The sequence below is a fragment of the Lagopus muta genome, chromosome 15 (assembly GCF_023343835.1).
Source record: "Lagopus muta isolate bLagMut1 chromosome 15, bLagMut1 primary, whole genome shotgun sequence".
Taxonomy (NCBI): Eukaryota; Metazoa; Chordata; class Aves; order Galliformes; family Phasianidae; genus Lagopus; species Lagopus muta.
In genome coordinates, this window is record NC_064447.1 from 11,828,394 (window position 1) to 11,853,288 (window position 24,895).

Here is a 24,895-nt window from a genome sequence, read left to right on the forward strand (position 1 = left end):
GGAATGCCAGAGTCCCTTTCAGAACTATCCCTACGGCTGAGCTTAGGCCCTCCTCAGTCATGGTACAGGTACAACCCATGGAATCGGGGACAATAAAGGAGAATTAGAGCAGAGTTGCCCACATGTTTTGCTGCCTAGAGCACACTCTGCTCTCCCAACTTTCACAGCATTCAGGTTTTCAGTTTGATAGAACACTTCTGAGTGTTACTGTAATAGCACTTTCAGGCAGATACTGTCTCCCTTCCACTTCTGTTCACATTATCATCTCCCTTCATTCTGTTTTCTTTGAGGCTGCTGTATCCTTTGACCCAGCTATATCTTTTGATAGTTTTTTCCACTGTGCTTTCTTTCCATTTGTTATTTCCCTTTAGTCTAACAACTACTTTTCCTATTTCTACCTCTCACTCCATTACTTTCATCATGCCTTTTCCCTTTCCCACATTCCTTAATTATCAATCATCTTTCCCTTATGCTTATTAATCCTAGTGTTTTTCCTTCTCTTTATCTGCTTCTTATAGGAGATAAAAACACACACATGCTTGCATATACACAGTTGTTTTCTTCCATGTTCACCCTCACATATAAGCTCCTCAGTGCTCCTTGGTGTGACTGTGGAGGAAGGCTCCCAGCGCATCCATGTCCTCAGAAGGACCCAAATGTTGGATTTGCCCATGTGTGTCTTTCAGCCCGTGGTCCAGCATTCAAGCTATACCAGATGTATGGCAGCAGACAGACTTCCTTAGGAAAATGTTGTTTTACGGTGTCACTCAACTGTAACATATTCTAATACTTGCATTACATTTTGTTGTCTCCCTTTTAGCTTAGCAACAACAGCTGTTAAAAAATATATGTTTTCCAAAGGTTTTTGAAGAAAACACACTACTCCTCCTGCCTGGAACTGTTTCAGTTGAAACCCTCTTCAGTTCAGTCCTTTTCTTTCTTACCTGGCCAGTGTGTGCACTGAGAAGCAAGGGCTGCTGCTTTGTGGATGGAGGCACAGCCCCAGGTTGGCTGGCACCCAGCGTCTCCCCTTCTACCCGGGGAAATGCACTGGGGAGCTCCTGATGCAGGCAGCTCAAGGCAGGCAGTGCAGACAGCCTCCTTTCTTGCTCTGAGCTATCAGCTGTAGGCTGCTGCCTGCTGTGCCCACTGCTCTTCCTGGGGAAGGGGCAGCAGTGCCTCTTCATTTGCTTACCGTGGTTCTTTGGGGCTCTGCTATCATCTGCTTGCAGAGTCATTTGCAAACAGGCAGTATCACAGGGGAGCAGAAATGTGCTTTTTTTTTTTTTTAAACCCTAAGCAGATTTATACTCTGGTTTCCTGTCAGATCTTTGCATTTTCCTTCTCCGCCCCTCCCAGCCCCTGACACACTTTTTCTCACTTTCTGTCGCTCTGTACTCATTCTGACACCAGTGCACTTGCTTCCTTTATTCCAAATTCTCCCCAAAACTTTCAGCACCTTGGGGGGAGGAGGGGCAGGAGGACTTTTGCTCCTTGCGTTTCTTCTGCGTTTTCTTTTAACAGCTGCACAGCACAAAGAACCTCTCTGGGGCTCCTTGAAGAGCCAAAGTCACAGGCATGGAGGCAACATAGGGACTTCATCCTGCAGCAGCAGCACCGAGACACTTGCTCATGAGCACCCAAGGTAAGGACAGCAGCTGCATGGGACAGCATTTAACTCTAATTGCCACAAGTTCCACTTTCACCTTTTTTCTGTGTTTATCTTTGAGATTGTTTCTCTGAGGACTGCAGCCACCCATCCTATCCTCAGCAGCACAAAATGTGCTGCTGCTCGGGGGGGCCCTGTGGTACCCCAAGGATTGGTGTTGGTAAGGGAAGTGCGTGCTGAAATGGAAGTGCAGAGAGGGAGGTGAAAGGGCTGCCTGTCAGCACTGGTCGCCAGAGAATTCTGCTTCTGTTCTGTGTGCTGTGCTCTGACCAAGTCTTTAAATCCTTTCACTAGGGATTTATGCTTTCTATAAACTAATAAAATCTTTTTTTTCCCCTCTTTTAATTAGCTCTTCTCACTTCCTTTATTCTTTTCTCAACTCTAATGTATCTCTAATCTTTTTCACCATCTTCTTATGCCTGTTTTTCATCGAACGTATTTTCTGTGTGACAAATGTTCCACTTGTTCCTTTCTTTCCCTTCTCTCCACCTTCTTGCCCATGCAACAGACTGTACGTCCTCCCCCATGTTCTCAGTCTCTCTCCTTCCCCTCTGTGATTTCCTTCTCTCTCTCATGTTCCCCTTTCCTGCCACCTCTTGCATGCACCCCTTCCTGCTCCATCCACTCTGTGCGTGCAGCATGCATTGCTGCCCTGCAGAGCTGGTTTTGCATGCAGTGGTGGTGCCTGTCTGCTTACCTGTCTTCCTAACACACACACACTGCTTTCATATCTGCCCTTTTGCTCGTGTACATAATCAGAATTTGCATGTTTGCAGATTTGGAGATGCATCCCAAAATACCAGGCTTGCATTGCCTCCCTCTAACTCTCAGACTCGTGCTGAGTGATTCACAACAAATAACCACTGTCATCCTGTCTCTGTTTCCTTCTGTCTCACCAATAGAGTTTTCTAACACCTATAACACACCATAGCTTCCTTTCCACTCACAAGTATGGCCCTCTCTAACTTTGTTTTTTCTATCTCTGCTTTTAATATCATCCCACTCCTTCCGAAGCCCTTACCCCAGCCCTCCACTAGGCTTCTCTGTTTCTATGCTGTGTTCACACTGGAAGGAAATGCTGAAGTAGATGGTCTTACTCTGCTGCCTCAGCATCCCCCCGAGACCTCGTAAGGAAACCAGAGGAAGTATTGCAGTCTCTCAGCTCCTCTTTCCTTTGCAGGATAGGCAGGTGGGAGGAGAGTAACAGCTTTGTAAAGCTCTTAGAATTTCTGTTTTGATGGTGTGGTCATTCTTGTCCCGTTGAATCCCATGGGATTTCAGATCTTAGGGACAGAGGCTCCCTGCTGTAATGCTGTAGCGGCAGTAACTTTGTTCCCAGGATCTGGAAAGAACTCATTTTGCAGATACCAGAAGTTGCCAAGATCAGGTTAAAAACTGCATCTGGGGACAGTATTTGCTATGACTGCTTAAGTTTGTAAGCTTTGAACCAGATATGACACAGTAGTAATTTTTCTTTTTTTTTACAAAGTTTTTTAGCTTCACCTTCTTAAGCAGGGCTATTGAGACTGAAGATTTATTTCTAGGGATGTTCTGGTTTGGGCTTTTGGGGACTGAATAAGGATCACTTATTAAACTCAGCTGAATTAATAGGAGAATTATGATGTGCGAGAATTCTCTTAGCAATCTGTCCTGCTCTCTCATATTGTCTTTCTCCTTATGAGTGAAAGAGGCTTAAACTGTATGTTTGCAATTATAATGCATACTTACTGATTCAGAACTAGCAAACTGTGGCCTTTGAGCTGTGAGCATTCTCTTCTGAATACAGAAGCAATTACATGAAAATATCTTTGTCTTTTGCATCTGCCAAAAAGTCTGCAAGCCTGGAACGACACAGTAGGATATGCAATTTCATTCACAGAAGTTCAGTATAACTCTGTACTCTGTAACAACTTGTGATATGAGAAGTTATTGTGTTCTTTTTAGTCATCCTGCAAAACACGCATGATGATCTTGTGCTTTGTTTTTTTTCTCCAGTATCCTGTGCCCCCAAAACTATTTGGTTGATTTTTGTTGTTGTTTTGGGTTTGTTTGTTTGTTTGTTTGTTTTGTAAGGCCTTGATATCTCCCTGAAACTCATTGGCCAAGGCTATGTTTCTCTTTTTCTCTCTCTTCTCCTTTTCTCTTCCCCTCACCATCCATCATCACAGTTTGCTGGGAGTTGAGTTAAAAATGGACTTGGTCAAAACGGAATGGTGACATCTGCAAGGGGATCTGGAGCCAGATTTTATCTCCTAGTTTCTTCAGTCATGAACCTGACAGAAGAGAAATTTCAAAGGGAAAGAGTGCTGAAATTTCAGCCACACCCAGCAAACCCTTCTACTGGGAGGGGCACCTGAGAAATTCAGACCACATGTTTGACTGCCTCTTCTTATGCAAACAGTAACTTATGGTGAGAGAGAAATCTGCATTAAGGGAGAAAATAAACTGTCTACAGGAGAAGAGAATTATCTGAGTGCATGTATCTCTGATAAAATTAAGAGCAGCTTGAACCTTCACTAAAGGTACATCCCAGATAACTGGGATATGCTGAAAAAAAGTCTGAATGTTTTATCCTGTTACTTGGCCAAACTTTTAATGAGATACATGGCATGATTATCACAGAGAATGAAGCATATAGAAATCCTTATTCCTCCCAATGTTATGTCTATATACATAGAGAGTATGTACTGTATACATAGAGAGAACCATCTGCCCACTTCTTATCAGCTGTCTCAACTCCCTTTGATATTGAAAAGCATGTTTCACAAAATACATTTCACTGAGATGTGGCCATTAAGGTTGTGATGGTGGAACGTGGCCTATGGCAGCTTTCTTTGTAAGCAGCACCCATAGCAACCTCAGCTTAAAAGAGGGCCCAATCCTGAAAAATTTCAGACTGAAGGGTAAAACCCTGCCCTCACCGAATGCAGTGGACTTTTGTCACTGGCATCAGAGAGGTTTTGCTTTGGCTGTTTATCACTGCTGTCTGTAGGATTTGCATTCTTAGAATGCTGTCTGCTTTGCTGAGAATAGAATATCTGCAGTGAATCTGCAATTCTTTTTTGTTTTGTTTTTTTTTTTTTCAGAGCAAATGATGGGGTTTTCTCAGGTATACGTGTAACAAGATTCTCTTCTCCCTTCCCCCAAATCCTCTGTTGAGTGCTGCCTTCACCCTCCAGACGGGGTCAGCTATTTAATGGCAACGAACATTTTCAGAAAGGTAACCTTTCTGCTTGTGATTTGTTCAAGGACTTTGGAATTACAATGGTTACTGTCAAAAGTACATAATTGGTCTCAGTGGCACACATCCAACAATAGGAGCTTCCTTCTCTCTGCTTCACTCAGGATTCTCTCCCAGTATTACCCTCTCGCTTTTTTGCTCCTGTCAGGCACAAGAACACAAGTGCCAGTCTCTTAGCTTGCCATTGGACAGCACAGCAGACCTGCCATCCGCCTGGCTGCATCCTGCTGTGGGTGGCATTGAGTTGCTCCTTGGCTGGAGGTTTTCACATTGACTTCAGTTGAACAGAAATGTTTTCTCTGAACTTAGATTTTGAGCACCTCTCGTCCTTCATGCTCTTCTCCCAAAAAGTTGGGCTGTAGGGAGGATGACAGTCTGTGAGTGCTGGGGTTCTCACATGTTTGTAGATCTGCAGTTAGAAGTATATTTTGGGTTCTCTTATACAAAAAGCAAACACTTATTTCACAGATCATAAACATGCATGATTTCTAGCACCATAAGCTGACGAAGTGTTGTGTGTTGTCTGCTGCCACGTGCAGTGAAGAGAATATTCTTGTTCCTTTAGTCCCACAAAACCTATTTCATCCTCTGCACTGTAGATGGGGCATTGCTTCCTAATGCTGTCTGCTTCAGCAATCTTTTTAGCAACTCAAAAGGAAAGAGGAATTTGTCAAATCTCACTGGATGTCTATCAGAAATGTCAAACTAGATGCTGTAACATTCTAGTTTTGTCAAAACGGTAAATGTATGTACAGCTGTGTATGTGATATTATTGCTAGTAATCGTTGCCTCAGTGAATTTGCCTGTATAAAGCAGCACCCTGTGGTATTAACAGATATTTTTGTTCTGGTCCCAGAGGCCACTTTGGCCTTACACAAAGATACTGATTATTTGCTCAAGTCTGACAAGTCTGCCCTGTTCATGGCAGCTGAGGGGAGGAACTACAGTTCCATCACGGCCGTGGAAGGATCCCCGGCAGCTCCTTGTGCTGTGTCTGCTGGCACAGCTCTGCAGGCAAACCCAGGCACTGAGCAGTGAGTGTAGCACAGATGTCTGGCTGAGGCAGGATCAGCTTTTTCCGTATGAATGCAGAAAAAAACTGTATGCTAAAGGACATACCTGATTTACACACTTTAGCACAAAAGGAATCCCTTCCAATCTATAGCACAGCTGGTGATTGAGTCTTTTCTTGAATATCCACCAAGATGATCACATTGATAAGATCATTTGGAAGCTTTTGGCTTTCACCATCCCAGTTAAACTACCGGGGGTGGTCATCATTCACTCACCACACTGCTCTGTTGGATGAAGTCTTTGTTTAAAATATTTCCTTCCTCTTTCCAGCTTCACATGGATGTCTCCATGTTCCCCCTCTTGCATTGGAACAAGTCCTGCTGCAGCAGCTGCTGCCCACATCTGTTTCTGGGCTTCTTCCATCGAGTAGTTGCCATTCTGTGTTTGTCACTGTTTATGATGGAAATAGCTGGGGAGGTCATCAAACACATTTTGCTAATGCCTCGTACTGAAGGAAAATAGGAGATTCCATAAACTTTTTCCATCTTTACCATTGAAAACTGTTTTTTTCTTTCTGGGGGACAGAAAATAATCTTCTCTACCACTGCTCTGGTATTTCCATTCACAGTTCCTGCCAAAACAGGACCCAATACATCTCAGTATTGATTTGCTTAAGAGTATTTTTGATGTGTTTTATCCTTCCAGTAATATATTCCTGTATCTTCAGTTGCACGCTTTGCAGGAGGATCACAGTGTAACATGCTTTATTGGAGAAGATTTCATTTCCTTCTGTCTTTTATTCTCTAGATTTTGCGATTTATGCTGTGACAGCTTTTGGTGCAGAATGAAACAAAAAAAAAAAGTATTTAAACTTTCATCTTAGGTCAGAAAAGAGTGTGTTTTTCTTCTGCTTCAGTTTTTAGAAAACTGAAGAAAAAAAAAAAAAAAAGAAGGAGTATTACATTTCCTGTGAGGCTGGAAACACTGAATCAGTTTCTTTTTAATCTGAAATTCTGCGGTTTGAAGGAAAAATGATATTTCTTAGGCATTCTCTAATGGAGTGTTACAATACAGAAAGGTGTTTTTGTGACTTGCCCGCATCCATAGCGAGAGCAGCATCAGTCCTGCTGCACTAAATGCTGTTGGCAGTAACACCATCACTGAAGGGCTGAGCACAGTGCAGAGAACACTATGAGAACACACCATTAAGAAGGAATGAACTTCTCCATCTGCAAACAGCAATTGGAAAAGGCTGGCTTTGAGGCAGAAACAATCAGGATTTGAACACCTGTTTTGAAGGCTATCAATTTAAGGTCAAGCTCTGTGATGTTTTAGTGTTTTCTGCAATGCAGAACAATGCAAACTCACGCAATTGTGTAATTAAAACATAGGCATAAATTGTGGTTATGCATCCAGCAGCAAGCACACTGAATCCTGCCTTGGCTGCCTGTGGCTCCTCTTGCACCACCTCTTGTTCTCTCTGGGCCCACACCGTTAGATGTGGATCTTAAATCCTTATCTGTTAATGGGAGCGTAGGCTCTTCTCTATTGTCATCACTTTTGGAAACAGGATGTAGGTAAATTGGGCAGTTTTGTCAATTTTACTATTGTTTTAAATATATGTCATGTATTTTCTACTATATTTCAAGAGACTCACAAAAATCTGAGCTGAAAATTGCAATTCAACAACTTCAATTCCTTGTAACTTGTCTTTCTTGTAGCTAATAGTTAATGCTGCTGTGATGTAGTTTAAATGACTACATCTTATTGCAGTACTCTGAGGCTGGAAACAGTGATGAAGTAGGAAAACAAATTTCCTGTATCACACAGATATAAGAAGACAAGTTAGTAATGGAGAGTCAGGGGTGAAAGAGAAGGTTGGAGGTTTGTTTGCTTGTATCAAACCTTTAATGATACTTAAACTTAGCTTGGAATGTTTTGTTATACAGGAATTTCTGATTTGTTTTCCTACAGCTGGTAATATTTTGCACTTAGGTGTGCCTTGTTTCCTGTGACTGTCAGCAGCCATGTCAGGGTGTCCTCAAGTTGATGCTGTAATGCATCTCTGCCTTAGGGAACTCAATGTAACTGTACTGCAGAAAGGAATCAAGAGAAGGGTTTACAGAAGGTGGTTTTCAAAGCACCTAACTTATTTATTGCCAATAGAAGGCAGCAAAAGTTGTGTATTAATCACTTCCATTCGGTGAGTACCTGCACATTCCCTTCTGCCTTTGGTAGCTCCATTTCACTATTCCTGCTGCAGCAGTCCTCCTACTCAGAGCTTCCTCAGTTCTGAGCTGGCAGGGTTTCTGGGATAGAAAGAATTAATTCTAGGGGAAGGAACGAGTCAGGACATTAAAATAAAGTATATGCTTCTCCTTCCATATTTTTACTTTCTGAGAGCCAAAGCTCTTCCTGTTATGTGCAAGGAGCAAAGTGAATACAGGGTCTTGGAAATGAACCGTTCTTTAAGAGGCTTCTTGCTGCTTTTCATCAGAACATAAATAGTCTGTGGCTCCTGCTCAGGGCCTTGCTGGTGAGATGGAGGCTGATACCTGAGGTCCAGCAGGACGGCTGCTCACAGGAACTGCAGTCTGTGCACTCGTTTTCAGCCCTCTAGACAGATGAGTGTCATTTAGCTGCTCTGACCACCAATCTTTACCGTGGTCTGAAAACTCTGCTCTGCTCACTGGGGGTGGCCCTGGAACCTGAAGAGAACTTCTAAAGCACTGCATGATCCTCGAGAGAAAATTAGGCAGAGCGTCTGAGAAAGCTTCCCTGCCCCTGAGCCGCTCTCGCCTCACAATATTGAACGATTCTTGATATACAACCTCTGCTTCCCAGTACTGATAACAAAGAAGAGCTGCTGGATTTGTCACACTGCAAAGCAGCCAGTTGTTACAATGCAGCAACTGCATTCTTGGGTTTTCAGCTTTCAAGGGAACATACAAGAATTAAACAGTGGTGCACCCAAAAGGAACCGTGAGTAGCACTTTAATAAATCCCTTTTTACCCTGGAGGATGATGTCATTGACAGCAACCAAGGACATGCCTACACAGCCACTCCGGAAGCTTTACTAGCAATCCAGAGATCATTAATGATTTCTCTCACTCAGGACAGGTCTTGCAAACACTTCCTCCCACACCGATTTGCTGTGAACGATTGCAGTGTGAATATACAGAGAAAGTTTTGTGGTTCCTGCCCTTCCCCAGCCCTCTCAGAGCTCTCCCACAGTGCTCGCCCACTTCTCCGTGTCCTCTCTTCCGTGACGGTTTGCTTTGTGTGCTGCTTCACCAGGATGCCTGCAGAGCAGGAGCAGAAGAACTCCTTTCTCTCATTTCCTTCCCCTCAAGTTACTCTCTGCCCAGGGAAATGTCACTGTCATAATGCAGTGTGGGCAAAGACACATGGCGAGCTCTTGTCCTTTACCAACTCCAGTGAGAAGATGCAAAGGCATAGCTCTCCGTTGAAAGGATGTCTCCCAGTGGCAGCAGCATCAGTGCTGGTGGCCAGGACAGTCCTAGGAAAGCTAATAATAAAAAGGCAAGTTTCCTGTTTTAAAGGGGCATTTAAAATCCTGCACGTGCTTCCTGTAAAACAATTTCTGCAATCTCCCTGATGTTTGCAGTGCCCTGGAGAACTCAGATGATGAGTGTGTTGCTTGTAGAGGATTTGAAACACTTATTGACCTGTTTATTTTATGACAACCTTGCTTCTGTTTCTAATCCAGAGTGAGCTTTATCTGTTGTTGGTTTTGATTTTATATTGTGCTATATCATGCTAGAGTAATTTCTGCCGTAGAAGACAGAAAGGCCTTATCATCAAAGAGGAAAACCTGTGAGCAGAGCAGGCAGCTCCTAAAAGAGCTGTAACCTGAGTGTAGAGAAGCAGGAGTTAAACTGGCTCCTGCACTGCAATTGTTTTGGGTTACGGTTGAGGTTCCATCGCTGTGCCTGGTTCCTCAGCCTCATCTTCCACACTGGCTTCGTTAGCAATGAGATGCTAATTAAATTTCATATTTATGATTAGAAAATAAAACCATTGGACCTTTTAAAAATAGATTTTTATGAGTTTTGGCCCAGTCAGCTGAGTCAGCAGAATAGAGTCTGCAAGGCTGAACGTGGCAGCTTTGGGGAAAAAGAGATAAATAGAGCAAATAACGATAGGAGAGTCCAATGTAAAAGCTTATGCAGTTTCTACCCTGTATTAATTTTCAGCATAGGAAAAATAATTTTATTTTTGTTCCTCCTAGAATAAATATTTCTAGTCATGCAGAAAAAAATCCTTTATTTTGTCTCAGAGGGATCAGAACTTAAAATTTCAGCTAATTCTTAAAATCTCAATTGCAGCTGGAGATAAAATGTAGGAAAGAGTTGATCCATCAGCAGCAGTATTTGCCATCATCTGTTAACTAGCAAAATATTTCATGGATTTAAAGGAGTTTGAATTAGCATGAGTGAGCAGTGTCACAGCATCAGCTCTCCTCACTGTGGGGCAGATGGAGTGTTTGCACAGCACTGGGAACCAGAACTACCTGAACACTGCTGTTATCAAATTTATAGGTGCTACAGAGTGTGGTTTCATAGGTAAGAATTCGCACCTCCCAAAGATTTAAAGGCCTTTTGTTTTTCAAATACTTTGCATTGAAAGAATGCTGCAATTAAGAAAAGATTTTTGAAAGAGCTCGGCATCCATTTAGGCATGGAAGAAAGACCTGATTTTTAGGAGGGCTTATCACTCAGCAGCTCTGTGACTCGTAACACCAATCTATCCCACACTCGGAAGCAAGCCATGCAAAAACCTGGCCATTTATTTTAATGCCTAAATTCCACCTCTGCTCTTTGAAAATCTGACCCTAATTACATGTTGTGCCCTTGAGTAGGAATGAGAAATAGGGGAAATCAACCCTGAGGAAGCAGAACCATTCACTACTGCTCATACTGCGCGTAACCTTGCTGCTTACAGACAGTGTCGCATTTAAAGCAAATGCTTTTCTGCTCAGAGTTGTTCGCTTGTGATGCTTTAAGCTACCAGGTACGGTTAATGCAGATAGCATATGAGGAATTGTTATGCTTCAAGGCATAAATTGGGAGAATGGGAGGGGAAAAAAGCTTCCACTGACTGAGTGTGCCATGATGCTTTACCAAGCTTTGTATTGAGGTGACTCTTCTTGTAAGGACTGGGATTCAGGTGACTGTCATCCTGAAAATCTTGCTTTTGTAATACTGCTCATAAATGCTGTTCTGCAGCAGCTGCCCATGCTTAAAGACTGGGATGCTCACAGATGGAGTGCATCCGTTTGCAGCTTCTGTTTTCACAAATATTTATTTCCACAGTCAGCAGAGAACCCAATAGAAAGCAGCCCCTGCTCATGTGGGCTCCTTCTGGAGGACCACACTCAGATGAACAAGCAGTCAAACATTTGATATTTTTGAACTTTCCTACTTGATTTTTTTCCAAAGATACATGTTGAGCTGGCCTGATGTTGAGTTTCCTGATGGGAACAGAGTTTAATGTCTTCCTATGGTAAGTGAATTTTTTGTGGTCAGTTTTCCACACCAAAGGTTCACAGCATTTTATTCTATATCATCAGAATATTGATAAAGCAACAGAAGGTACTTAATCCTTCCATGCAACGTGTTGGCAGTAGGAAATACCACAGAATTGCCATGTGTTTGGTGTGGTCTCTTCCCCAGGACAGCAAGCCAAAGTCGTAAAGAAGCCACTGCTTACAGAAATGCAGTCCTTTCCCACTAAAGAAAGAATCAGGCAGCTTTAAATTGCTACAGAAGTGAACCTAAAGGAGCCCTCCTGCAGGATGCAGAGTGAATTATCTCTGTTTTTTGCAGGTTTCTTTCCTGCTCTCTGCTGCACACCTTGCAGGGCAGCAGCTCTGCTGTGCAGAGCTGAGCCCAGCAGCAGCAGTGCGGGAAGTGAGAGTCGGCACAGCATCCTGCAGCTCCTGCTGCAGCCGGGCATGCAGCTCTGGGTCAGGACAGTGCTTCCTTTAAAACTTCCCTCCACGGTGTTTGTTAGTGCTGACAGTTGCCCACAACCTCTATTCAGAAGAAAAGGGAAGTCAGGCAGCCCCCAGCATGGTTCTGTCTGCTATATATAGACAGCAAGTTTGAGAGAGAGGATGGTGGGTGTATGTTTCCGGTGCTGTGTGATACAGTCCCACTATAGCAGTGCAAGAAAGGAGGGGACACAGAGAAGAGGTGACCGGAAAGCATAAGTGGGAAAAATCTGTTTGTAAACCACATGCAACCATTTCCATGCAAAAGGAGAATTTTGATTTCAAAATAGTGAGCTCCTTCTGATTCCCACTAGAGTTCTGTCCTTCCTCAGCTTCACTGATTCGATCTATTGTATACCTATTCTTGCCAAGTGGCACCCAGTTTACTTCTGCATCTTCGTGCTCTGCTGGCTTGCTTCTTCAGGCAGCAAAACAGCACATGCGATGGAGCAGTCTGTTCTTTGCAGTTGTTCTGTCTTCAAATAGTTGCAAAGAATGGGTAGTAAGCAACTAAGAGCTAAGGAAGGTTGGATAAGTCTTTACAGAGCTGTATGTAGAGCTGCTACACCTCTGCATAGTGCACTTGAGATGGTTAAGTCATCCATGTTCTCATCCTAGTCAGTATGTGCTGCTGTTATAATACAGTAAGCAGTTGGCGGGTGGGTTATTTTTGTAGTGTTTGGAGTAGACTTGTAAGGTTGACCTTTATAAGAGCGTATGGCAGCTTTGTATTTGTTCATTCTTTGAATTTTCAAGCTTCTCTTTGCCTGTTTAGTACAACTAGTTGTATTAATGGAAGTGTTAATAGCACTGATGAGAAACAGGCTGTTTTCATAGGGTTATGCAAGTTTCATGTGCTTGCATCAGCTAATGAATCACTGACCTTACTGAGTTCTTATGTAGCTCAGTCTATACAAATTGCTTGTAAGCACTGGCTCTCTGAACCAAAGAACATGCTGCTTCTTGTAAAGTGAACATGCATTTACTGGGACCTAACCTGCAATCATCAAATCCATCTGAATGTTTGGCTAACTTGAATTTTGAATTCAAGACTCCAGATCCGATGGCAGGAAGGTTCCTAATCACACCCTCCTACCTGCTTGCCCGCAGTTGTGCCTCCTCCTCAACTACTGAAAATCTCATTAGCAGTTGTAAAAACAGGATGAGTTAATCTCTAAGAAAAAGAATTAACCTGAGACCCCATAATAAATTCTGAAGCATTTCTTGGGCCAGCGTCCTCACGAGCCCTTCACAGCCTGAGGATGACAGCTTCTTTTTTAGATCTTTGCTTTTAGCACACATTAGCTGAAAGGAAACGTCCCTGTCAGTAGTTAATGTTGCTCTCAAGAAAGAAAGGCCAGACATACAAACATTTGTACTGCGTTAGCCCAGTGATTTCTGCTGTCCTCATCGTCATGCGTAACGGAATGGAGAATATGTAGATTAAAGCTTTTATTAAATGTTGGGCTTTCAGCTCGCCGCTGCTACTTTGCAAATCCTTTTAAATAGGTGCACTAAATCCTTGTGGTAAATTATTTATGCAAATTGTTGTGCTGTTTTCCTGATTTGCATGCCCAGAACTAGCACTAATTTCTGATGTCTCAGGATCGGTGACAGGGCCCTCTTTGCTTTACACCCCACATTTCCTTCTCTTTGCCTTTTCTAAGGCTTTTCCCATTCTCATCTGTGTCTCACTTCTGTTCTTCACTTTCATTCTGTTGATTTCCCCTTTCTTTGACTTTCTTTTTCTTCATCCTTCTCCCTTTCTATATTTCCATTTCCCTTTTTCTCACAATTCTTTCAACACTAAATCTTGTCTTTTTCCTCAAATATCTTTGTGTCGTTTCTCATTGCTTGCCTGTCGCATTTCTCATTTACTGTCACTAACATAATCACTTAATAATGCTGGCGTTAACAGTTTCTGAAAACTGGATGTCAGATTCATAAATAATAGAGAAGATAAGAGTAGCCGGATAGTAGGCATTGGCATCTGAAGGGACAAATCTTTTGGATGACCATAGGGGTACCCCAACCAACAACTGTTTGGGAATCAAACTTAACATGGGATTCTGAAGTAGATGTTTAAAATGGTGAGATGTAGTTCTGAACAGATCCATTTCTCCACCACTCACCATAGAGGAACTCGATTTCTAAATTAACCTGGGTCCTAATGCTGGCTGGTGAGATGACTCCAACCTCTGGCTCCGCTCATAAGTTCACCCTTCTGTCAGTGGTGCTTAGTGGGCACCGTGCTGAGGAAGCTAGGAACATCTTCCCTGTGTGTAGAAAACTGACAGACAGAAAAATGGAGTTGTCAAAACATTGTTGCTACATTTCTTTAAGTTATTTGTGTAGGAGAATTTTTTCCATTTTCTTTGTTTATTATGGGTAATATGTGCTTTACAACCAATCTGATTGGATCTCGCATGTTCAGAGTAACGCAATCTGCTTTCAGTTTGCTATTGAGACAAAATTAGTCATTTCCTTCCTGTGTGATAACATGGTAAGAGCTCCCAAGTTCTAAACTGGCAGACCTGAAAAGGATGTCGACTTTCGATATTTTCACCAGATGGAGAGCAAAGCTGTGAAGCACAGATCTCTGCCTTTTATGAATCACAGATCACTACAGGATCCTAATAAGTATTTTTAGACTGATTAAGATCTTTCATAACAATATTTTGTTGTGCAGAGCAGCATTCTTAATGTGCAGTTTTTTCCTCCAGAAACTGATGGGTACATTGTAGTGTTTTGTATGCAGTTGCAAAAGCAGACAAAAGCTACATGCAGCAAGCGTGGAATTCAAAGCAATATTATTAAGGTATTAAGCAATATTATCCTGCAATTCTGAGAAACTAGTTTGTCTTTGTTGCATACAATGTTTTCTGGTTTAGAGGATAATAAGCAAACCATTGGGTGTACTGCATTAACAACGCCTACAATTGATCCTTGCTTTATCTGTGCACATTTCTTTTTTGCTGAGATAGTGTTAAATGGATCTGTTCTTAGTAGAGTAACTAAAGGGAAAGGAAGAGTAATTAAAGAGAGTTCGTGCAGTATTAATTCTTCTGGCCTCTTCTGCAAGGGGAGGAATAGCGATTAGAGACAAGTCTCTGATTTATTCTATTGCCTTCATTCTTTTTCACAGAGCAGAGATACTGAAAGTGTAACATGACAGATTTCTTCATTTCTTTTCCTCTCGCTTGGTTGTTTTTGAGATAATAATTATGAAAATCAGGGGAATTTTCTTTCCCTCTTATGTTTGTCAAAGCAAGATGAATGTGCCTTCAGAGCCCTTTGACAAAGTTAGGAGGTTGTCTTGGTTCTCTCTGCTATTTAGAAAATGTGAGTAGTATTTATGACTGTAGCTGTCATCTGGTTTCACTGGAGAGATCCAGGTTTACCTCACTGCAGCTCTGCATGACTCTGAGTGGATTTGTATGTTGCATGTAACACAAAGATCGACTCAGTGGGAGTGGGCAGAAAATATTTGTGCTAAAGTATTCCTACTTTGAGTTTGAAGTTTCCTGCTCTTTTCCTACTTCAGTGTTCTTCTACTTTGATAGACTTATTCAATATTTTTTTATATATATTTTATTGGAGCTGTGGCTGGATGAATCTTTTATACAAAGAAGAAGCTCTGATATATACAAAGTAGTTCTTTCTATGACTGTGACCTGAAAGAGAAATACAGCCTGTTCAACAGCGCTGCCGCCTTCAGAAAGTGTTCTTGGGCCAACGAAACCTGAAGTAATAAAACCAGGTTAATAATAAATGTCTCTTCTGGACCTTTCCGTCTCAGTGGTTCCAGGTGCTCTGCAGTCTCTGATGAATGAGTTCTACCAGGTGGGCACACTGAGAACCTGCACTTTATATTCTTTCGCATCAAAGATGGGTTAAGAATTTTTCTCCTCTCAATTTTGGGTTCAGGTTTAGGCAACTCTATGGTGAACACCTTGTAATTGTAGGCAAGCAAATTGTCATCATAATCAATGTTTAAGCCTTTGGAAAGTGGTTTTCAGTACTGCAGAACATACAGCACTGCAGCCAATATAATTGGAAACAGCTGGTATCGAGCGTTTCAGAGAGGCAGTAGTGCAAACAGAGCTCTCCTGTCTCCTCAAGCAAAGGGATGTAAGTTCCTTATCACACTTAAAACTGTGGCTTTCCTCTAAAATTAAAAATAGTTCTCAATCCCTTTGTGGTTTTGTGGTTCTCTGATATTGCAAATCTACATCTATCTGTACAAGCAGCTGTTGAAAAAACCTCCCTGTTGTTTTATGTTGTCATCTGAGATGCTGGACAATCTTAAGGGAGAAAGGGCATACCCCATGAAGTCTGGAGATACGCATACATAAAGGATGTAATGCAAATACCCTCAAAATGTTGAGGGTAATACACATAGCTTCAAAAGACTTCTTTCCATCTTTACAGTTTGCTTTAAAGTGTGCTAATTTACACATAATCCTTTCCTGTTCTGCATACACATTTAACATTTAAGATGAACAAATTTATGTTCATGCTGACATACAATTTGCACAATTTGTGTTATTTTCTCTTCAAATACTGCCGTTCTGTCAACATCTGTGACAAATGCACAAGTCCAAAGCATTTAACAGTTCACCCCTTCCAAAGCAAACTTCCTCCTACTTCCCAGTATAGGGCAGAACCCACTTTTTTGCATTTTGTGAAGAGTGTATCAAGAACCCAGCAGTGCCAGATGAAGCTTCCATTTGCAGTCGGCTCCAATACCAACAAGCTGCCAGGAATTCACAGCAAGGGATGCAAATAATGAAGCAACTGAAGGGTTAATTTCTGCACCAACTGAAATTAATCACAGAAATGAAGCCTTGTATCAGCTTTGATGGAGAGAACTTTACAGAAGCCCTGGTTCTGAAGCCTGGAGGCTTTATTCCCTTGATTGGTGAAGAGTGTCACTGACATATGAGCGTATGGAGCTAGAGTGAGAACAGAGAACTGCTTTAGTGGCAAGGTGATCTGTTTGGTTGGAAAACAGAAGAAAAAATAGCAAACATGGAGGAAGATTCATCTGTGCATAACAGCCATGAGAAGGATAGTCCCTGAGAGAGCGAAGGAGATGAGGAGAATAGAATGTTTCATTCATTGTAAAAAGGGATTCTCTTTATTTGTCTGCATCTATAGATGCCTTTGAAATGGATGAGACTGGCTGAGATTATTACTGGATGAAGATCTCCTGCAGTTAAAAGCTACACTGTGTACTAACTACTGAAAGGAGCAGCAGGAGAGCAATTTTTTTAACTGCTGTGGCAATTCTTATTTCCTTTTGGCTAATGCCTGCTGAAGTCAGCCTGAGTCTGTGACTTCACACCTGTGATTTGTAATGGACAATGCAGTCTTTCTGACTTATCACAACTTGTGAATGTGTTAGGTTACAGCTCAAGAGGTGCTGGAGTCAGAAATGAGGTAAGGATAACAGTGAGCAGATGAAATAGCTGATTACACAGCTGAAAGCATTTTAAGTCTGCCTTTTTATCTTATAAGTGAGAACAACTTTTGTGCAAGATCATCACAGCCAGGAACCAGGGAGCAAGGTCCTTCAAAAACCTGCAGAGCAGATGCACTGCTGAAAATCTCCTTTAAAAATGGAATCCCCCCGTGCAATCCTTTAGTGGTGTCCCACTGAGTTTCATTTGTCACGCCTGGTTTTGTACCAACAGAACAAAACTTTGACCCATCCACAAGTATTTTATTTCTTATTCAGTGTTATATTTTTGTATATAAATATTATATTATTTACTGTGGTTCGTATGAAGGGTGCTGTTTTAATATCACCCATTGGTTTCTGTTGTCTTTGGAAAAGCTGCAAAAGGCAGATGGGTTACCTGAGGTTTGTACTCAGTCTGGGCATGGAACCACAGCAGAAAAATAACAGATCTCTTATGCCCATCCATGAAGGATTACTTGTTAAATATATTTTTCATACCACGTAAGAAATGTATTCACATTGAGAATTATGCTGATGAGTGAACTTTTCTTTGAATCGTTTAAATCCCTTACTAATGTCCTAAGGGAACTGCTGACACAGAGTGCAATAAGTTCTGGTTCGGTGCAGCAGGCTCTTGGATATTTTGCAATTTACAAAAGTCAGGCAAGTGCTGCTGAGGTGCACCTGGGAGCTTATTGGAACACCTCCCCAAACAAAGGGCCTGCAAGATACCGCTGTTTAGTTGAGATAGCTGTGACTTTGAGATGACTAAAATACTGCAGGACCTTGCTGCCTTCTCCCAGACGTTCAGCTTTTCCAATTGTGCAGTGTGTGTTACATTTGTGATTCCAGATTGCACCTTGCAGCACAGCTCTTCCCTCCTCTGGGGGCAGCCGTCTCTTTTGGCCCCGCTGATGGCAGCCACAGAGCTGCTGTTTGTGTACAGTCACAGCAAACGCTGAGGAAGTGCTTCCTGGGATATGAAATGATTAAGAAAAGAATTCTGGAGTATGGGAGAGAACAAAATGGGCAGTTCTGTTACCTATCCATGAGGAAGCCATTCCAATTTTTTTGGAGATTCTGGAGGCCAGCCTGGAAGTTTGGACACTATGGTACAGCCTTTGAAAGCGCTACACAAGGAAGGGGCTCTTTGTAGAACAGCTCTGCATCTGATTGTGATAGAACACTGACAGACACATTATCCTGCAGATTAGCACTTGGATTTATACTTTCCAGAATAAGGAATTAATAGCCTTTGGCTATAATAGCTGGATCTGCCCAGCGTAATGCAGCACGCTCTGCAGTTTCTACAGTCAGAAGCTAAGGAAATTATAATACATTGGAGAGAGCCCTTCTGGTCCTAGAAAAACAAGGCATTGCTTTTGAGCTCTTTAGTTACTGATTACCAGCAAAGCCTCATAAAGCACAGCTCCATCTCTTATGGCCCGGGAGCAGCATGTTGTTTTGTAAGGTGGCCTCTGATGGGCTAACAGAACTCTTGGAATAGAAGGTGGACTGTTGCATGCCACTCGTATTGCAAGAGCTTGGAAAAGCAAGAATGCAAAATTAGGACTTGGTTCCAGAGCTTGACATTTATCACAAATTTAAGAGGGAAAGATTTTTACAGCTTCTCTGCTATTGACTTAACTTTAGTACAGGGTTTTTCACCTCATTGCCTGCCTTGTAACCTTCTCTAATGAGGTGGTTACAAATTAGGAGCTGGCAGGAAATTGCTGAGCAAGCACTGAAAGGCCATGTGATAACTTTTTATGAGTCAAGAATGTTTTCTGACTCGAGTGACACTGTGCACAGAGGGCCAGGCCTGAGCTCACAGGTGCCTGCATTCAGCCCCAGGTCAGTCAGTCCATACACAGCTACAAAGGACAGACATACGGAACTACTCACTTGGGTGTTAACTCTTCCTGAGGTTCATTTACATGAGTTGGCTTATGCGGGAAAATTGCAATTCCAATCTGTGCAGCTGAGAGGAACAGAGGAGGTAAGAATGGCAAAATTAGGTGCCTGCAGCAACTGTTTATCTCTGCTCTGGATTCTGTGTGTTCATATCTTTCCTTGCATTGCACTGTCTCCTTTACCATTGTTTCTATTACGAAGAGGGACTCTGACTTAAAGAGACCTTCATGGGCTTAGCAGAGCTACAGATTCATCACTCGCAAGCAATATGCAATAGTTCATAGGCTCAAGATAGCACTTCTTTGAACTGTCACTTTCCAGATGAGTTGTGAAAAGGCTGCACTTCAGTTCAAGCAGTTTCAATATAGGGCAAACTCAGCGTCAGAAGTGATTTTAAACTCATCCAATGTAACATGGAAGCGCCAAAGAAAAAAAAGTAACAGGATATAAACTGCCCCGTTTGATGCTCATATGCCAATTGTTTCCCTTCTTAAGGAGGAGAGCCAGAGATGGATGACTGCCTGGAGACACTGAAAGATGAGGAGGAAGCTTTGTGGGAGAATGTGGAGTGCAACCGGCACATGCTGAGCCGGTACATCAATCCAGCCAAGCTGACCCCGTACCTGCGGCAGTGCAAAGTAATCGATGAGCAAGATGAAGATGAGGTGCTTAACTCTCTTATGCTGCCCTCCAAAATTAACCGAGCAGGTAATTATTTTATGAGTGGCTACATCTGTATCCCTGTCTCAGCTGCATTACCTTGGGGAGTCCGGAGGGAGCCCATATTGAGTTACAGATTACAGAATGGAAACCCTCTATCCCGTTTATAGGAGATTTAATGAAAAGGGTGGAATTTGCTGCTGGTATTTTGATAACAATGACTCTTGCCACTGCTGTGCAGGCTGGAGCTCATGAGGTTCATATTCCCATCACAACCTTGGCAGACATTTCAGTTTGCATAAGCAGCAGCCATTCCAAGAGCAAGTTCCCCGCTGCCATGTGGTGCTTCATGGTTTGTCAGTGCAGGGTCTGCCATCCCAGCATGTCAGTGCTCCTGGGGGAGGCTTCTTTTGGAATTTCTGCTCCTGAGGACGATTTCCCTGCGCACCTTTAGAGTAATAATCTGCACAGAGATAAGGAATACGTGGCATTACTTCATGAGTTCAGCTGAACCCAGCCAGCCATATTTTGCACAGCACATTGCTGTGGCAGAGACAAACCCAAGACTAGCCTGACTTCAGGGATACTATACTTATGCTTCTCACAGTGCTGTTATGTCACCTCTCAGTTCTCTCTGGGTTGTACTTAGGGCGGCTGCTGGACATTCTTCACACCAAGGGCCAGAGGGGCTATGTGGTTTTCTTGGAGAGCTTGGAGTTTTACTATCCTGAACTCTACAAGCTGGTGACAGGGAAGGAGCCCACACGGAGGTTTTCCACTATTGTTGGTGAGTAGGATCAGTCCTCAAGCCTGGTGAAATAAGTACTATCTTGAAGACTGGGTTTGTATTTCAGGCAAGAACTGCAAACGAAAGCTGGTCTGTTAGTAGCATCTTGAAGTTTTTCAATCCCTTTCAGTTCACAAGGAGGGAGCAATGAGGGAAGTATAAAGAAAGGGAATGTCCCAATTGTCTGAAAGGGGCTGAAGAGCTTTGGATGGAGTGAAAGCCACTACAAGAGGTCTCAGCAGATGTAATTTACATTGATAGCTGACACATGCACAGTACACCTGAAGCATTCAGATTAATTGTACATGTACACATCCATTTCACAAAATTTGTGCTATTTCCACAGGCCTGTCAGCTCAGCTGACACAATAAAATGAATGTTAGTGCTTCCTGTAGTATCTAAACGAGCTGTATGTTTGTATACTGTGATTCTGGTAATAGTGTGCTGTGTAATACTTGTCCTGTTGCCAGTTAGATGTATAAATGTGTATGTGTTTGTACATATTCCACGCATACATAATTTGGGACACTTGTTTCATAGTGAGTTCTGCCGACCCTGCTTAGCGTTAGGTTACTGTATGAGAAGTTGATAAGCTGTTCAAACATTTTCAGTGGAGGAGGGACATGAAGGCCTTACCCATTTCCTGATGAATGAGATCATTAAGCTTCAGCAGCAAGTAAAGACAAAAGACATGCAGCGCTGCGACCTCTTGGCTAAGTCTCGCCAGCTGGAGGATGAGCGAAAGCAACTAAAACTGAACAAGATAGAGCTGATGACCTTCCAGGAGAGATACAACAAAATGAAGGAGGAAAGGAACAACTACAACGATGAACTGGTTAAGGTGAAGGATGAGAACTACAATCTGGCCATGAGATATGCCCAACTGAGTGACGAGAAGAGCATGGCTGTGATGAGGAGCCGAGACCTGCAGCTCGAGGTGAGAGAGATGCTCTGGGTTTCTCTAATCAGGAGTAGCAATGGAGGATGCCAGTGGCAAAGTGAGTTTTCCGCTGACAGCGGAGAGGTGTAGAGCTCATCTGCTTTGCTCACTCAGATGATTAAAGGCATCAAGGTACTGAAATTCTTACTGCAGTGTTGTGTATCAGTGGCAGATAATTTACACACTTGTATGAAATAAGCAGGACATAACATACATTGTTTGCTAAAATCATAATTTCAGCTTTTCAGGCTCAACAATATGCAGCATGACAGTTATTCAGGCTTATATTACGGTGTTTTCCTCAAAAAAGCCTCATAACAAGTACTGGAGTATCTTGGGACCACTTATAAGACAGAAAGAATTACTTCAAGTGCCATGAAATTTATGCTTATGGGTATGTCACAGGTGAGGCAGAGTAAACAGCTACCCACAGTGGATCTGGATGCTGAGGTTTATTTTAGAACCGGTGAGATTAGACGTTTTACAGCACTTTGATTTTTCACAGTCTTTTATTGCTCCCTCACCTCAGTGCCGCCTTTTCTGAGCCCCAACATCCCTTCCCTGCAGGGAGATGGTGCAGGAGGGTTGGTCAGCAGTTTGTGTCCTGCTCACTGTCACCAGTCAGTGTGACTGGCCAATGTCCCTGACTATCCCCCAGCATTCATATCTGTACATCACTCTGACTTCCAGTTTACTCCACCACTTTCAGACCTTTTCCCCAGTCAGGATCATTACCCCTTTCTTTCTAGGCTCCCTTCATTCTGAAGCCACTTCCTGGGGACCTCTCTTTTCATTCCAGTGCCGCAAGTCTCTGGTTTTCCCAATCCAAATAGCCTATGTGCAGAAGCACAATGTGTGGTCAGCCTCGTGAGCAGTATATCTGTCTTGTATCTCTTTATTTATTGGAGAATTGAGAATATGATGCTCTTACTCTCGTTTAGATGTTATCAAAATTTACAGCTGGCAAATAGTAAACAGCAAATAGTAAACTTCTGCTTGAGAGTTCAGAAGTTCACATCAGGGCATTTATCACACATGCATATCTACCCAATTATCTGCTTGTTAGCATTCACAGTTTAAGCTATTTTTTCCACCTATGACAGTATGTTTTCACCCGAAGCTGAGAATGTTTTCAAAACAGTCAATACCTGAGCTTGAAATGATTTCTTGCCTTCTCTGTCTCTCCTTCTCACTGCTCCCTGGCCGCTGCAGATTGACCAGCTGAAGCACCGCCTGAACAAGGTGGAAGAGGAATGCAAGCTGGAGAGGAACCAGTCACTGAAACTGAAAAATGATATTGAAAACCGACCTAAAAAGGAACAGATGCTGGAGCTGGAGCGAGAAAACGAGATGATGAAAACTAAAATCCAGGAGTTACAGTCCATCATTCAGGTACCACTGTGAAAAGCTCTGCCACTTCAGCTCGCCCCTCCTGCTTACCCAGGTGATGGGTTCTGAAAGCTTTGACCACTCCTTGCCTCCAGCCATCCCCTCTCTCACCTCCCACACTATCTCACGTACCCCAGGAGGACTTCTACCACAAATGTTGTCATCTAATAAGTCAAGCTGTTGAGAAATGAGCTCTTGCTCTGTGCAGAGCACAGCGGTATAACTAATGAGCATTCAACTCCTTCCTTAACCCTGCTGCTGTTCTTTGTACCAATCTGTCACTACAAAGCTGTGTTAAACAACCAGCCTAGATATTAGAGACTCTGTAACTTTTTCTGTGCTATTGTGCCAAAAGATTCTGATGAAGCATGGGATAGTAAAGGTCTCTAATCATGGTTTGTCACTAGTTACCAGAATGCCCCACAGAACACTGCTGTGCACAAGTACCTTAACTAACCCTTTTTTGGGCAGATGGGGAAAAAGTATGATATGCAGCTAATTTAGCACTGTGTTGCTCTGTAAAGAGCATAGTCAAATGCTGAGATGTGTGTGAGCGCTCAGCACTTTGCTGGGCAAGGCTCAAAGCCTTTTAAAATGACACTTAAAAAATATATCAATAGAATAATTTTGGAACATGGCTTTTAGCAGTGTCCAACAATTCATACTTCTAATATAAATCCGATTCAAAGGTTGAAAAAGTGTGTAGTGCAGAAGATTCTCAGAGTTCTGGTCCATGTAGGCTGTCTCATATTGATGGACTTGGTCTTACAGCACCTAAGGAAACAAAGAAATGATCGAGAAATATCTTAAAACAAGGTTGAAAATCTCCTGGGAGAAAGTATAAATAAACAAAAGGCAGTTTGTTTTAGAAATATTTACTTAATTAGGTAGCCAAAATGTCACTGAAATATCCAACTTAGTCTAGGTATTTTTAAAACAAATATGCACGATACTTGCTTGCATTTTGTGCCTTTTTTGTTTTCCATTTATGGTTAATTGTGGATGGCAATTTATTTATTGAAACCTGCTTTGGTAATCCTGATAATTTTAAAACTGAGAGGAAAAAAGTATTGCTAGAGACCACAGAAAATGAAGCAGAGGTACAAGCTACTTTCAGGCACGTTTAATATTCTCTAAGCATAGCCCTCCAAAGCCTATACATGCTTTAAAAATGCCTCGGAATGTTTTCTTAGGCCCTGCTCTTTGGCAAAGGATGAATTTTGTGTTCAGTGAGAGCTGATTAATAGAGGAGAACTTTGAATGCAGGGCTTGGAGTGAAGAATTGTGAATGCATCCAAAATGGATCAAATTATAGCCAGCACAATAAAACAGTAAAACTGTTCCTTCATCAGACTGTTCTGACAGCACGACAGCCTTTATTCATCTTCTTTGACAATATCTTAAAATATGAACAAATGTCCATTCCTTCTGCTGCTTTCCCATTGCAATACCATGTTCATTTTCTATTCCTCTTGTTTGTTACTGTCTTTGTTTTTATTTTTCCTGCAAAATTCTTTTCTCTTTCCCTGGCCTGTCTATTAAAAACATGTTTCCTCAGGCTGACAAGCGGAGTTTACCTGATTCAGACAAAGCCATTTTGGATATCCTGGAGCATGACCGTAAGGAGGCACTGGAAGATCGTCATGAGTTGGTCAACAAGATCTTTAATCTCCAAGAGGAGATTCGTCATGTGGAGGACTTGAGAGACAAGGTGAGAAATAAAGGATGAAAAGAGGCGGGATATGTCAGGCTGGTACCCAAAAGACCTCTAAGTGCAGTGGTAGCTAACAGACTGTTAT

At 42.4% G+C, this 24,895-nt stretch overlaps 1 protein-coding gene across 3 annotated transcripts in view; it reads left to right on the top strand.

Moving 5' to 3' along the window:
- The first annotated feature begins 1,078 nt into the window (after positions 1 to 1,078).
- The window catches only part of CARD11 (caspase recruitment domain family member 11), a 39,907-nt gene continuing 16,090 nt past the window's right edge, over positions 1,079 to 24,895 (top strand). Inside the window, exons 1-7 of one of the 3 annotated variants that reach the window (XM_048961325.1) lie at positions 1,079 to 1,645; positions 4,756 to 4,889; positions 19,815 to 20,027; positions 20,629 to 20,766; positions 21,379 to 21,704; positions 22,920 to 23,099; positions 24,655 to 24,807. In XM_048961325.1, the coding sequence (XP_048817282.1) occupies positions 19,829 to 20,027; positions 20,629 to 20,766; positions 21,379 to 21,704; positions 22,920 to 23,099; positions 24,655 to 24,807 (996 nt within the window). In that variant the 5' untranslated portion in view covers positions 1,079 to 1,645; positions 4,756 to 4,889; positions 19,815 to 19,828. Of the gene's footprint in view, positions 1,646 to 4,755; positions 4,890 to 19,207; positions 19,405 to 19,814; positions 20,028 to 20,628; positions 20,767 to 21,378; positions 21,705 to 22,919; positions 23,100 to 24,654; positions 24,808 to 24,895 lie in introns of those variants that run through there. The other 2 variants (XM_048961323.1, XM_048961326.1) reach the window with 2 other exon arrangements.